Source organism: Takifugu rubripes, chromosome 5 (assembly GCF_901000725.2).
Source record: "Takifugu rubripes chromosome 5, fTakRub1.2, whole genome shotgun sequence".
Lineage (NCBI taxonomy): Eukaryota > Metazoa > Chordata > Actinopteri > Tetraodontiformes > Tetraodontidae > Takifugu > Takifugu rubripes.
The window spans coordinates 10,272,779-10,287,479 of NC_042289.1; the positions used below are offsets into that span (position 1 = coordinate 10,272,779).

The 14,701-nt window shown below is 45.5% G+C and overlaps 2 protein-coding genes across 5 annotated transcripts; both read right to left on the reverse strand.

Moving 5' to 3' along the window:
* Positions 1–235: 235 nt before the first annotated feature.
* Positions 236–9,471, reverse strand: LOC105416469 (hemicentin-2). 3 transcript variants are annotated; one of them, XM_029836237.1, is made up of 23 exons: positions 9,315–9,471; positions 8,723–8,974; positions 8,195–8,512; positions 7,873–8,109; positions 7,376–7,678; positions 7,030–7,281; positions 6,561–6,878; positions 6,239–6,475; positions 5,742–6,044; positions 5,396–5,647; positions 4,927–5,244; positions 4,605–4,841; positions 4,108–4,410; positions 3,762–4,013; positions 3,293–3,610; positions 2,971–3,207; positions 2,474–2,776; positions 2,128–2,379; positions 1,659–1,976; positions 1,337–1,573; positions 1,012–1,239; positions 683–943; positions 236–603 (listed from the first exon to the last, which is right to left on the reverse strand). In XM_029836237.1, exons 1-23 carry the CDS (start codon positions 9,469–9,471, stop codon positions 407–409), a joined length of 6,090 nt encoding a protein of 2,029 aa, XP_029692097.1. In that variant the 3' UTR covers positions 236–406. The 3 variants fall into 3 exon arrangements, with proteins under 3 accessions (XP_029692097.1, XP_029692099.1, XP_029692098.1); XM_029836239.1 differs by lacking the exons at positions 1,337–1,573; positions 1,659–1,976; positions 2,128–2,379; positions 2,474–2,776; XM_029836238.1 differs by lacking the exons at positions 7,030–7,281; positions 7,376–7,678; positions 7,873–8,109; positions 8,195–8,512 and having other exon boundaries at positions 9,315–9,470.
* A 147-nt stretch (positions 9,472–9,618) lies between these two features.
* Positions 9,619–13,374, reverse strand: angptl6 (angiopoietin-like 6). Of its 2 annotated transcripts, none has more exons than XM_029836337.1 (7): positions 13,181–13,374; positions 11,608–12,085; positions 11,406–11,543; positions 11,129–11,330; positions 10,370–10,563; positions 9,998–10,268; positions 9,619–9,918 (listed from the first exon to the last, which is right to left on the reverse strand). In XM_029836337.1, the coding sequence occupies exons 2-7, from the start codon at positions 12,064–12,066 to the stop codon at positions 9,734–9,736; spliced, it is 1,449 nt and encodes a 482-aa protein (XP_029692197.1). In that variant the 5' UTR covers positions 12,067–12,085; positions 13,181–13,374; the 3' UTR covers positions 9,619–9,733. The 2 variants fall into 2 exon arrangements, with proteins under 2 accessions (XP_029692197.1, XP_011602526.1); XM_011604224.2 differs by having other exon boundaries at positions 9,619–9,921.
* Between the last annotated feature and the right edge of the window lie 1,327 nt (positions 13,375–14,701).

Genomic DNA, 14,701 nt, shown 5'->3' on the forward strand with positions numbered 1-14,701 from the left:
CACCCAACTGTTGTCAGCCAAGACTTATTTAATCATTAAACCGAGGCGGTGGCGGATCCCAGCAGACACGACTTCACCACAGCTGCGTTGGCAGCAGAAATGGCTGCAAAGCTTGTGACGCTCCTCAGTAATTTGCAACGTTTCACACCGTTCGTGAAAATGGGCTTTAACTGTCGTTTCTAGCATCCGCTTCTTCCCAGAAGATTCCCGTCAAACCAACTGTAACAGCAGAAGCTGGAGTACCAGCAAGCCTTTATTAGGTTAAATAACATCAGGTAACATTTTGTAGTAAAACAGTTCATATCTCATCCTGGAAAAATCTAAATTCAAAGTGGAATTAAATATCGAGTCTTTAAGATTATTCCTATCATACTTATTTTACAATTTCACGTAAAGCAAAACAACACTAGGCCTGCACTCCCTTGTGTTTGGTGGTTAAAGGGATGGACACATCAGAGCCATCTTTGGCCCTGTCAGCCACAAATCTGTACTCTCCGTGCTTTTTCTTGCACGTGCGATACAATAGGACGACAAGAAGGATTATGATGATTAACAATAACGGCAGCAGCCAGAGAACTTCCGGTGGGACTCGGCTGCTTTCACCTGGAATTACAGACAAGATGTAATTAAAAATTGATCTGCTACATTCACATCCTTCAGTGTCATCGCACAATCGTGACACCTTTCATGAGCAGTGTGACGGATCTTGTTACACGCCCGGCTTTACTCTTGGCGACGCAGACGTAAACACCGGCGTTGGTAGACGTGGCTCCTGTGATCCTGATGCTCTTCTGGCGCCCCCCAGTGACCATCGCATTGTCTGCAGGGGCATATTCCCAGGAGATCTCAGGGGGAGGGTTACCCTCAGCCGAACAATCAAGGTTGACATTCTCTCCTGGGTAAACCTCCTGGGTGTAACTTTCCAGGTTAAACACGGGGGCATCTGTAAATAAGATGTTTGATTAGGAAAGTCAACACACAGGTTTTTGTAGCCATTGCTAGACAACATACACAGAACGTTAAGATAGAGCCAATGACTCCTTGTGCCATGTTTGTTGGTTGCTGTAAGTGAGTAGTTTCCACTGTCATGTTTTGTCCACCGAGGCGGGGTTGGTATCACTGCTCCATCTTTTGTCCAGGTGATGATAGGAGGGGGGAGACCATCTGGTTCACACACACTCTGGACCTGAGCATCTTCTTTAATCTCATAGTGTTGGTTGCAGGTAAAGGAAGGGCTATCTGCAAAAGTAGAGACCAAATATTTTCAGAACACGATGCATGTGGTGCATGTGGAACGTATGGATTCATTATTTAATTGTAATAAGGCAAAACCCACATTCAACGGTGATGTAGACAGAGGTGCTGCTTTTGCCGAGACTGTTCACAACTTCAGCTGTGTACTCTCCTGAGCCAGTCCTGGTGAGAGGCACAGATGCACTGATCGCTGTCCCCCCATGGTACCACTGGACAGTGGGTGGAGGGTTCCCATCTACATGACAGGGCAACCTGTCTATCGTAATGTCACCCTCCACACCTCTGAAGTGGCCTGAACACCCTTGGATCCTTGGCTTATCTGCAGTCACACAGAAACAGAAATTAACCAGAAAATGTGGACCAGCGGTAAAACTGGAGCGACGGGTGAAATGATAAGAACCCACAGAGCACGACAGCAGTGTAAGCTGATGAGGTCACTGTAGGGACGAGCTCTGGTCCGTTGGGTCCGAGGTGCAGCTCAGCCGCACACCTGAACTCCACTCCATTGTCCTCTCTCACAGCAGTGTTTCTCAAGGTGGAGACGGCGCTGGCTGGAGTCCTACTGGTGTCATTAAACATTTGTGTGTGCACCATGTCATTGCCTCTGTACCACTTCACTCTGAGCGCCTGAAGAGGGGCCACGTTAGTGACATCACAGCTCAGGACCATCTCTGCTCCCTCCTGCGTCACACCAGCAGAGACTGACACAGAGTCTGGAGTCTCTGTAAGCAACGCAAGAGAAGAACATGCAACCCTATCTTACATGTATGAACTTAAACGTAAAAGGAATTTACACCCTTTCCTGTTTCCTATCATATTTTACAGAGTAATTTCCATTAGCAAGAACAGCTACTCCTGTTGCTCAGTACTCACTATAAACGATGACGTTTGGCATCTCAGAGCACTGATTTTGTTCCAGAGTCACAAAGCATTCAGCGTTTACATCCCACTCTTTGACTTCTTCCACAGCCCAGCTGACAGACAAAGGTTGTTCAACCTGCTTCTTTCCAAATGAGACAATGAAGTCGATCTCCTTAACGTTTGCAGCCGACGTGCTGCAGTTAATTGAAAGTGGATCTCCAAATCTCACCACCACCTCAGCAGGGGTCAGTATTACAGGACATGCTGCAATCAGTTTCAATGCATTAATATTCAATCACTGTCATTTTAAGTGTAAGAAAAGTGAAAAGTAAAGGGCAGGAAAAAAGATGAGCAGTACCAGATTGTGGCACTGCCTCAGGAGTGGTTATGGCTGCAGGGGGCACTGCTGGTCTTGGTTTAACCACCACAATGATGAATTCCTTTGTTGCACTGTGCAGATAATTGCTGGCTGTACATTGACATCTCATATTGTGTTCTATTTGGACAATGTAGAGATGATTTGTGGTCTCCTTCTCATGTGCACCATCACAGGTCCAGTTAAGGTGTGGTTGAGGGTGCCCCTCTGCATCACAGCTCAGTTCAACATTTGCTCCTACAGGAACAGAAATCTCCAACAAGTTTTCCTTGAAGGTGGGAGCATCTGAGGAGATGAACACAGACAGCATCATGCAAAACCCATCAAACACCTCAGCTGTAAACATGTCGTTGAGCATACTACTAAAGTTTGGGTTGCACGATGGATAGAAACAAGTTTGCAGGTATATTTACTTCCATGAGAGTGCCAATAAAACCAAAAATCATAAATTCTCATCTGCACAGTAACGATAAACCCACATTCAACGGTGATGTTGACAGAGGTGATGCTTTTGCCGAGACTGTTCACAACTTCAGCTGTGTACTCTCCTGAGCCAGTCCTGGTGAGAGGCACAGATGCACTGATCGCTGTCCCCCCATGGTACCACTGGACAGTGGGTGGAGGGTTCCCATCTACATGACAGGGCAACCTGTCTATCGTAATGTCACCCTCCACACCTCTGAAGTGGCCTGAACACCCTTGGATCCTTGGCTTATCTGCAGTCACACAGAAACAGAAATTAACCAGAAAATGTGGACCAGCGGTAAAACTGGAGCGACGGGTGAAATGATAAGAACCCACAGAGCACGACAGCAGTGTAAGCTGATGAGGTCACTGTAGGGACGAGCTCTGGTCCGTTGGGTCCGAGGTGCAGCTCAGCCGCACACCTGAACTCCACTCCATTGTCCTCTCTCATGACAGCGGTTCTGAAGGTGGAGACGGCGCTGGCTGGAGTCCTACTGGTGTCATTAAGCATTTGTGTGTGCACCATGTCATTGCCTCTGTACCACTTCACTCTGAGCGCCTGAAGAGGGGCCACGTTAGTGACATCACAGCTCAGGACCATCTCTGCTCCCTCCTGCGTCACACCAGCAGAGACTGACACAGAGTCTGGAGTCTCTGTAAGCAACGCAAGAGAAGAACATGCAACCCTATCTTACATGTATGAACTTAAACGTAAAAGGAATTTACGCCCTTTCCTGTTTCCTATCATATTTTACAGAGTAATTTCCATTAGCAAGAACAGCTACTCCTGTTGCTCAGTACTCACTATAAACGATGACGTTTGGCATCTTAAAGCACTGATTTTGTTCCAGAGTCACAAAGCATTCAGCGTTTACATCCCACTCTTTGACTTCTTCCACAGCCCAGCTGACAGACAAAGGTTGTTCAACCTGCTTCTTTCCAAATGAGACAATGAAGTCGATCTCCTTAACGTTTGCAGCCGACGTGCTGCAGTTAATTGAAAGTGGATCTCCAAATCTCACCACCACCTCAGCAGGGGTCAGTATTACAGGACATGCTGCAATCAGTTTCAATGCATTAATATTCAATCACTGTCATTTTAAGTGTAAGAAAAGTGAAAAGTAAAGGGCAGGAAAAAAGATGAGCAGTACCAGATTGTGGCACTGCCTCAGGAGTGGTTATGGCTGCAGGGGGCACTGCTGTGCTTGGTTTAACCACCACAATGATGAATTCCTTTGTTGCACTGTGCAGATAATTGCTGGCTGTACATTGACATCTCATATTGTGTTCTATTTGGACAATGTAGAGATGATTTGTGGTCTCCTTCTCATGTGCACCATCACAGGTCCAGTTAAGGTGTGGTTGAGGGTGCCCCTCTGCATCACAGCTCAGTTCAACATTTGCTCCTACAGGAACAGAAATCTCCAACAAGTTTTCCTTGAAGGTGGGAGCATCTGAGGAGATGAACACAGACAGCATCATGCAAAACCCATCAAACACCTCAGCTGTAAACATGTCGTTGAGCATACTACTAAAGTTTGGGTTGCACGATGGATAGAAACAAGTTTGCAGGTATATTTACTTCCATGAGAGTGCCAATAAAACCAAAAATCATAAATTCTCATCTGCACAGTAACGATAAACCCACATTCAACGGTGATGTTGACAGAGGTGATGCTTTTGCCGAGACTGTTCACAACTTCAGCTGTGTACTCTCCTGAGCCAGTCCTGGTGAGAGGCACAGATGCACTGATCGCTGTCCCCCCATGGTACCACTGGACAGTGGGTGGAGGGTTCCCATCTACATGACAGGGCAACCTGTCTATCGTAATGTCACCCTCCACACCTCTGAAGTGGCCTGAACACCCTTGGATCCTTGGCTTATCTGCAGTCACACAGAAACAGAAATTAACCAGAAAATGTGGACCAGCGGTAAAACTGGAGCGACGGGTGAAATGATAAGAACCCACAGAGCACGACAGCAGTGTAAGCTGATGAGGTCACTGTAGGGACGAGCTCTGGTCCGTTGGGTCCGAGGTGCAGCTCAGCCGCACACCTGAACTCCACTCCATTGTCCTCTCTCATGACAGCGGTTCTGAAGGTGGAGACGGCGCTGGCTGGAGTCCTACTGGTGTCATTAAGCATTTGTGTGTGCACCATGTCATTGCCTCTGTACCACTTCACTCTGAGCGCCTGAAGAGGGGCCACGTTAGTGACATCACAGCTCAGGACCATCTCTGCTCCCTCCTGCGTCACACCAGCAGAGACTGACACAGAGTCTGGAGTCTCTGTAAGCAACGCAAGAGAAGAACATGCAACCCTATCTTACATGTATGAACTTAAACGTAAAAGGAATTTACGCCCTTTCCTGTTTCCTATCATATTTTACAGAGTAATTTCCATTAGCAAGAACAGCTACTCCTGTTGCTCAGTACTCACTATAAACGATGACGTTTGGCATCTTAAAGCACTGATTTTGTTCCAGAGTCACAAAGCATTCAGCGTTTACATCCCACTCTTTGACTTCTTCCACAGCCCAGCTGACAGACAAAGGTTGTTCAACCTGCTTCTTTCCAAATGAGACAATGAAGTCGATCTCCTTAACGTTTGCAGCCGACGTGCTGCAGTTAATTGAAAGTGGATCTCCAAATCTCACCACCACCTCAGCAGGGGTCAGTATTACAGGACATGCTGCAATCAGTTTCAATGCATTAATATTCAATCACTGTCATTTTAAGTGTAAGAAAAGTGAAAAGTAAAGGGCAGGAAAAAAGATGAGCAGTACCAGATTGTGGCACTGCCTCAGGAGTGGTTATGGCTGCAGGGGGCACTGCTGTGCTTGGTTTAACCACCACAATGATGAATTCCTTTGTTGCACTGTGCAGATAATTGCTGGCTGTACATTGACATCTCATATTGTGTTCTATTTGGACAATGTAGAGATGATTTGTGGTCTCCTTCTCATGTGCACCATCACAGGTCCAGTTAAGGTGTGGTTGAGGGTGCCCCTCTGCATCACAGCTCAGTTCAACATTTGCTCCTACAGGAACAGAAATCTCCAACAAGTTTTCCTTGAAGGTGGGAGCATCTGAGGAGATGAACACAGACAGCATCATGCAAAACCCATCAAACACCTCAGCTGTAAACATGTCGTTGAGCATACTACTAAAGTTTGGGTTGCACGATGGATAGAAACAAGTTTGCAGGTATATTTACTTCCATGAGAGTGCCAATAAAACCAAAAATCATAAATTCTCATCTGCACAGTAACGATAAACCCACATTCAACGGTGATGTTGACAGAGGTGATGCTTTTGCCGAGACTGTTCACAACTTCAGCTGTGTACTCTCCTGAGCCAGTCCTGGTGAGAGGCACAGATGCACTGATCGCTGTCCCCCCATGGTACCACTGGACAGTGGGTGGAGGGTTCCCATCTACATGACAGGGCAACCTGTCTATCGTAATGTCACCCTCCACACCTCTGAAGTGGCCTGAACACCCTTGGATCCTTGGCTTATCTGCAGTCACACAGAAACAGAAATTAACCAGAAAATGTGGACCAGCGGTAAAACTGGAGCGACGGGTGAAATGATAAGAACCCACAGAGCACGACAGCAGTGTAAGCTGATGAGGTCACTGTAGGGACGAGCTCTGGTCCGTTGGGTCCGAGGTGCAGCTCAGCCGCACACCTGAACTCCACTCCATTGTCCTCTCTCATGACAGCGGTTCTGAAGGTGGAGACGGCGCTGGCTGGAGTCCTACTGGTGTCATTAAGCATTTGTGTGTGCACCATGTCATTGCCTCTGTACCACTTCACTCTGAGCGCCTGAAGAGGGGCCACGTTAGTGACATCACAGCTCAGGACCATCTCTGCTCCCTCCTGCGTCACATCAGCAGAGACTGACACAGAGTCTGGAGTCTCTGTAAGCAACGCAAGAGAAGAACATGCAACCCTATCTTACATGTATGAACTTAAATGTAAAAGGAATTTCCACTCTTTCCTGTTTCCTATCATATTTTACAGAGTAATTTCCATTAGCAAGAACAGCTACTCCTGTTGCTCAGTACTCACTATAAACGATGACGTTTGGCATCTCAGAGCACTGATTTTGTCCCAGAGTCACAAAGCATTCAGCGTTTACATCCCACTCTTTGACTTCTTCCACAGCCCAGCTGACAGACAAAGGTTGTTCAACCTGCTTCTTTCCAAATGAGACAATGAAGTCGATCTCCTCAACGTTTGCAGCCGACGTGCTGCAGTTAATTGAAAGTGGATCTCCAAATCTCACCACCACCTCAGCAGGGGTCAGTATTACAGGACATGCTGCAATCAGTTTCAATGCATTAATATTCAATCACTGTCATTTTAAGTGTAAGAAAAGTGAAAAGTAAAGGGCAGGAAAAAAGATGAGCAGTACCAGATTGTGGCACTGCCTCAGGAGTGGTTATGGCTGCAGGGGGCACTGCTGGTCTTGGTTCAACCACCACAATGATGAATTCCTTTGTTGCACTGTGCAGATAATTGCTGGCTGTACATTGACATCTCATATTGTGTTCTATTTGGACAATGTAGAGATGATTTGTGGTCTCCTTCTCATGTGCACCATCACAGGTCCAGTTAAGTTTTGGTTGAGGGTGCCCCTCTGCATCACAGCTCAGTTCAACATTTGCTCCTACAGGAACAGAAATCTCCAACAAGTTTTCCTTGAAGGTGGGAGCATCTGAGGAGATGAACACAGACAGCATCATGCAAAACCCATCAAACACCTCAGCTGTAAACATGTCGTTGAGCATACTACTAAAGTTTGGGTTGCACGATGGATAGAAACAAGTTTGCAGGTATATTTACTTCCATGAGAGTGCCAATAAAACCAAAAATCATAAATTCTCATCTGCACAGTAACGATAAACCCACATTCAACGGTGATGTTGACAGAGGTGCTGCTTTTGCCGAGACTGTTCACAACTTCAGCTGTGTACTCTCCTGAGCCAGTCCTGGTGAGAGGCACAGATGCACTGATCGCTGTCCCCCCATGGTACCACTGGACAGTGGGTGGAGGGTTCCCATCTACATGACAGGGCAACCTGTCTATCGTAATGTCACCCTCCACACCTCTGAAGTGGCCTGAACACCCTTGGATCCTTGGCTTATCTGCAGTCACACAGAAACAGAAATTAACCAGAAAATGTGGACCAGCGGTAAAACTGGAGCGACGGGTGAAATGATAAGAACCCACAGAGCACGACAGCAGTGTAAGCTGATGAGGTCACTGTAGGGACGAGCTCTGGTCCGTTGGGTCCGAGGTGCAGCTCAGCCGCACACCTGAACTCCACTCCATTGTCCTCTCTCACGACAGTGGTTCTCAAGGTGGAGATGACGCTGGCTGGAGTCCTACTGGTGTCATTAAGCATTTGTGTGTGCACCGTGTCATTGCCTCTGTACCACTTCACTCTGAGCGCCTGAAGAGGGGCCACGTTAGTGACATCACAGCTCAGGACCATCACTGCTCCCTCCTGCGTCACATCAGCAGAGACTGACACAGAGTCTGGAGTCTCTGTAAGCAACGCAAGAGAAGAACATGCAACCCTATCTTACATGTATGAACTTAAATGTAAAAGGAATTTACGCCCTTTCCTGTTTTCTATCATATATTTTACAGAATAATTTCCATTAGCAAGAACAGCTACTCCTGACAGAGTCTGGAGTCTCTGCAAGCAATGTTAATTATTATGGAACAGGGACCATGATTTGAAGTGACACTTACTGTACACAACAATATTAACTTCATTGCTGCATTGAAAAGAGTCATTCAGCTGAATGACACACTCAGCTTTCATATCCCACTTTGTCCCAGGAACTTCGACATAACTAAGCTCCTCTTCCATTCCAATTTTCCAAAACACATCCAGGTCATCCTCAGAAGTGCTGGTGCAGTTTAAAACTACAGTTTCTCCATATTCTACTACAACCTCAGGATCCAGGTTGATGAGGCCAGGAGAACAGCTTTTATCTGCCTCTGTGGAGAGATTAACAGGGGCATTTAATGTTCTGCAACAATTCAGTAAATCTAAATGCATCAATGATCATAAATGAGCAAAGGGATGGGGTGACTGCCTATTTCATTTGAACGCTTGGCCCAGTTTACACAATTCAACTGTCACAACGTACAGAGGAAGTATTTACCAGTCCTCTACTGCATGAATTCTCAAATATGGGTCATGAAATTTAACATGACAAATTTACTTGGAAATATACATTTCTCAACTCTTGTGTTCTTTTTTCTATTTTTTGGCAGTTTTATGTCTGCACTTAAGAAAGTGTAATATTGGAAATATTTGAAGTTTATATTCACTCACCACATTGTAAAAACATGAGTATGAGAAAGCCCAGCATCCTCCTGAGATGGGACATGTTGGACCAGCAGGTAGGATGATGGAACTGGAACATCCAGATGCTCTTCAGACTCAGAAGAACAAGCAAACGCTCTGAATCCAGTAGCTGATGATTACTCATTTTGGGCAGAACCTGATGAAAGTGTGCAACGCCCTAGTTTACAGGAAACTGGTCATGAAATGAAACCCTGACAACATAACCACAGAGTATCCGGGTCCCTTTCTAGGGGTTAACTGTTGTTTTTATAAGTATTTGATAAGAGAATACAAGTGTGATAGATTTTTATTGATAAGTACAAATTGCAAAACATCCAAAAAAAACACATTATCTGCACTTTATTTCTAACTGCATTTCTTTCAAATATGTCCATCAGTCTTCCATGTCATGTGGGTTTTATCATCATGGAAACTCGTTTGAGGGAGTAAGACCCCCCGTGGAACTCGGCCCAGTACACCCCATCCTGGTACCGGCTTCGATAGTGGCCTCCCCGATACCACACGCCGTTCAGGTTGGAATGGGCACACATGTGGTACCACCAACCCCCTTTTTGGTAATGAGCACAGTTACCTGCTGACAAATTGAGAACAGTTAACAGCCAAAGCTCGGCTGCCAACAGAGCGACAGCAACAAGGCGGGGGGGACAGACCTGTGTAGCTGTCCTTGTCTCGATCCAGAGTGGTGAAAGCCTTGTTGTTGTGCCACGACAGTGAGTCCCCTGCGTTGCCGCTGTACTGGCCCAAACGCAGTCGGTACCAGTCACTCTCTGGTTCCAGGCTGAAGCTGTCATATTCGGCAAATACCTGTCGACCCTGCCAGTCCTCCAGCACCACCCTCAGTTTATACTGGGCCTGTTTGGTTATCCAGTAGAGGTGTTCCAGGCCAAGCCAGTATTCTCCATCCAGGTTCCCAAAGCCGAGCTGGAATTGACCCACATGTTTATGTCGGGGATTTTTTGGAGGATGCTGGTACAACTTTTTGTACGTTTTGTGGGGTTTTTTTCAGGCATGTATGCGGTCACCTTGTACTGCTCCCAGGTCCTGAAAAAGTTGACCGAGCCGTCCTGTCTCTTCTGGATAACCGTCCAGCCTCCCTGAGCGCGACTCTGTTCACACCACGCCTGCAGGAGGCGGTTGGTTCCCTGCGGACGCAGCAGGTAGATCCCACTGGTGTTTTCCCCAGAGTCCAACACGTGCTGGCAGTCGTGCCACGGCCCTGGGGAGGGAGAAACACATACATGCAGCCGAGTCAGGCGTCGTTGGAGGAGTATGCTCAAATACAAAACTTACAAAACGATAAGACAGATGTTGGGAAGCGCCTGGAAATGCACAGAAGAAAATCCCCCGTGCGCACTGTGATGGTGTTTGTTGCTCGTCCCTGATGATCGTGTTTGTTGCTCGTCCCTGATGACATACCGCCACCCTCATACACCCTCACACAAACACTATATTTTGTTTTAGGAAGCGACGAGTCACTCGCCGTGTTGAAATGGCAGCGCGAATCCTCTAGTTTGTCCTTGTGGACATTCCACTGCTGCGGCTGTACATTATCGGAGGCTTGTTTACATTAAGAGCTGCTGCTGGCTGCTTCTGACACTGTTTAGACATTCTCAGGGAGACAAGCTCCCTACCAGGCAGGTCACCAACTCCAGCAATCTCTGCTAATCTAAACAACTAAATAACTTAGAAGATTGATGCATGAATACAGCGCACTAGCACACACATACATGCACACACACACACACACACACACACACATAGACATGCTTGAGATGTTTTACCTGGGGCCTTTGTGGCAGGGAAACTAATGAAAGGAGGGTCTGTCAGAGTGCTGGCTGCAGTGGTGGTGATGTCAGGAGTGTTTTTTTCTTGCAGGGAAGAAGAAGCACTTTGGTCCCTTTGAACGTCGTTAGTCATTTCGATACCTTCAGAGCTGTAATTAGGATGCACGTTTGAGTGGCTTTTTGGTGGTTCAGTCGGCACCTGTCAGCACAGAGGCAACATTCTTAGTCTCTGAGCGACATCCCAGAAGAGATCTGCAACAGGCATGTTCCCTACCAGGGAGGACTGGGAGGAGTCCCCGCACTTGCACTGCTTTTCCAAGCGAGCGATAAACTGATTCTGGGAGGTCATAATGGAGGTGAGGACTCCATATTTCTTCTCCAGCTCCCTGTAGTTACTGGACACCTGCAGGGCCTGAACGCACACGCTTTGATAAAGACGCTGCAATATCGGCAAGAAATGTAAAAGGTGTGTTCACCTGTGTTGTGGCATTGAGGAGCAGGTTCTCAACCCGCCTCAGCTCCAGAGCTTGGTCCTTCTTGTGAATGACTTCATGCAGCAGCTGTGCATAGAGCTGGGCAATGCGCGAATTCATGCTGCTGCTTTCTTTGCGCAGAGCTCTCACCTCCATTGCGAGCGACCCCTCCTGCTGCAGTTGGCCCCTGAGGTGCTCCAGCTCTTCCTGCTGCCGCGCGAGTTCTGTCCGCAGCGCAGCCACCTCTGACCGGTTGGCTGCGACAGACTGGGTGTTCAAACACAGCGCGCCTGTCAGTTTCCGCTGCGGGACGATGAAGGTGTAGGAGCAGCGGCCCGCTTTTGTGTCCACGGGTCGCGAAGAACGTTTCTGAGCGTTGTCGCCAGGAGTCCCCCCGGACGCTGCTACGCCCACACAGAGCGTTAAGAGAAGAACCAAGCCCAGAGTGAGGGTTGTCTCCATGACCCTATGTCAGGGCACCCTGAGAGGATCAGTTCAAAAAAGAAAAAGCCTTGAATTTGAGTTAGAGATCAAGATCTATAAAATATAATGTGCCTGTAAAAACTGAAATACACCATGTCAGAAGTAACATACAGCATAGGTATACTATAAATCCTGGATAAATTGCATTATTACATGTTTCTCAGTAGAATCAAGTGCGAATTTGTTAAACTCTGGGATAAACTACACCTTCAATATTTCAGTATTCAGTGTATGCTTGAAAATGCACTAATTTCTCTATGGTGCAGCTTTAATCTATAGCAAATTAAGTTGTCATCTATCTACACAACAAATGTTTGGAGGCTAAGCATGTGTGTCAGACATTAAAGTGCAAAAAAAATGGAAATTCTGAAGTTCTGGAAACATGCTTCACGAAGAATCATTCAAAGTTGTGTCAGTCAGAATTTTTACAAAAGAAGGTTGAAAAGTTTCTTTATGGTTTTTGGGTGTTTGCCAGATGTCTCCAAGTTTCCTCTAGAATGGTATTTATCAGCGGGTCAACGGCAAAGGGGACAACAGTCAACATCAAGTAGCCAGAATCAACATGTGACCATCTGACAGTCAACAGAGAAGCAGCCTTCACAACCAGCCACAGCAACTACAGTTGACTCCATAAACACACACAGCCGAAGAAGTCAATATTGACCTCTGACACTGTATCCCTACAATATGCTGCCAAAAAAGACACCTAAACCATAAACTATTTGTTTCTGAGTGGGTCAACATTCTATCTTAATAAGGTCACTGTTAATCTTCCCAAGTGATGCATTTCTTTCCTGCCGGCTGCTGTCAGACTGCACAATAAACATAACGCCCGCTAACACAATCTGAATATTATATATTCTGATATGTATATTGTATTCACCCTCTGTACCTGTACAGGTATACAGAGGCCGAGTATCCATTTATCAGGATTATTGTAAATATACATCCTCCTTGTATATTCCAAATCCTATTCTATTCGATTTTATCTTATTTTTCTCTGCGTGCTCTTGCTGTTGTTGCACTGTAAATTTCCCCGTGTGGGACAATAAAGGACCTGAATCTGAATCTGAATCTGAATTTAGGAACTCACCAGCAGCTGTAAAATGTGGTTTCTAAGGTTTTGGATGTGCTGCAGCTTCCAGGACACTGATCAGAAAAGGAAAAGGAATGCAATAAAAGAAAAGGTTACATTTTCCACCAAAAACGGATGCTCCTTCCTACAAATGCCTTAATGGAGTGAAGAGGTCAGCAGCTACATCTTCTCTCTGAACGTCCAGTGTCAGGATTCCCAAAAAAGGAGAAGCCTAATTAGAAGCCACCCAAATGATGCCGCCTCCTTAGTTGTGGGGTAACTCGACGCTGGAATCTGGGGTCGTCTCCTCCCTCCACCATGCTGTCCGTCCACACGCTCTGTCATGTAACGAGCTGGACAAGGGTGGAATTCAAGCACTGATTTCATTTGAACTCTCTCTGAATGCTTTAATTATTTTTGTGATTAATTGAGTCAGATAAACTCCATAAGCTTTTATCAAAGAATTACACAACATCTTCTTAGACCAACATTTTACTTTTAATCATTAGGTGTTCTGGCAGGATTTTATAGATATATAGAGATATATAGAGAGATATTATAGATAGATATTATTGATCTATCTTCAAAAATAATTCATGACTTTAGAACCAGCTTACATGTGGAACGAAAGATCAACAAGGAAGTACAATCTTTACATGAGAATTGGAATTGAAAGTTATGGGCCTGGTGGTTACACCCAGGAACATGAGGTTTGCGATATGAATGTCAGCAGAACTTTCTAAATTACTTTCTAAATTGCTCTTCCTCTGTGATATATCCCAGTAGTTGTTACAAAACCTCACAAGAAGAGTACAGTAGATGTTCACAGACTCTTTTCTTTGTGGTTTCGCAAAGCTTCCTCCTCTTCTCTATAAAAAACAGTGTTGTATGTGTTGTTTTTGGTGTATGCACACCAAAAACAACACATACAACACTTCCTCAGTGCTGCTTGGAACCATGTGAACAAAGTGATCAACCGTGAGATGGCTCGTGCCCATGGTATTTGCCCTGTGCTTGCAAATACCGCATTTTATAATTTAATAATCATACTTCAATAAAAAGAAAATTAGATTTTCAAAATTCAGCTGCCAACAGACTTAGTGGTTTTGCTTTTTCCTGCCACTTCAACTATTGGAAAATAATGTCTCAACACATGTCTTGTGTTATAGCCTGTGTTGATATACACTTATTATTGATATACACAGCAATTGTGTTGATCTGTGATCACTAATTGAAAGACCTATTTTAACTCGGTTGGAGTTGTGTCCTACTAGAAAGTCGTGTGTAATTTCCTTCTAGTGTTTTATTTTGACAACGCTTGTCTAAACTGATACATCCGTTATTTCACACGCCGGCAAGATTTTGTTGTCATTTATCAATTTAACCACTAGAGGGCAACGAATACATGAAATTATGAAAAGACCAAACTTATCTTAAAAATAACTAAAATTCTACTTACAACTGCACCAGTACAAAACCCTGTACTTTTATTTATTTATTAACATGAATGATTGTTTTTAAATCCACAATGATCTCAAC

What these genes read in the sequence shown, in the direction of transcription:
- LOC105416469 (XM_029836237.1), bottom strand. Translation starts at nt 9,471, where the DNA reads ATGAGTAATCATCAGCTACTGGATTCAGAGCGTTTGCTTGTTCTTCTG. An exon ending in TTACACTGCTGTCGTGCTCT is followed by an intron (nt 3,208 to 3,292) that starts GTGGGTTCTTAT and finishes GTGTGACTGCAG; the next exon opens with ATAAGCCAAGGATCCAAGGG. An exon ending in TGTCTACATCACCGTTGAAT is followed by an intron (nt 1,240 to 1,336) that starts GTGGGTTTTGCC and finishes CTACTTTTGCAG; the next exon opens with ATAGCCCTTCCTTTACCTGC.
- angptl6 (XM_011604224.2), bottom strand. Translation starts at nt 12,066, where the DNA reads ATGGAGACAACCCTCACTCTGGGCTTGGTTCTTCTCTTAACGCTCTGT. An exon ending in GGACCTGGGAGCAGTACAAG is followed by an intron (nt 10,269 to 10,369) that starts GTGACCGCATAC and finishes GGTCAATTCCAG; the next exon opens with CTCGGCTTTGGGAACCTGGA. An exon ending in AGACAAGGACAGCTACACAG is followed by an intron (nt 9,922 to 9,997) that starts GTCTGTCCCCCC and finishes TCAATTTGTCAG; the next exon opens with CAGGTAACTGTGCTCATTAC.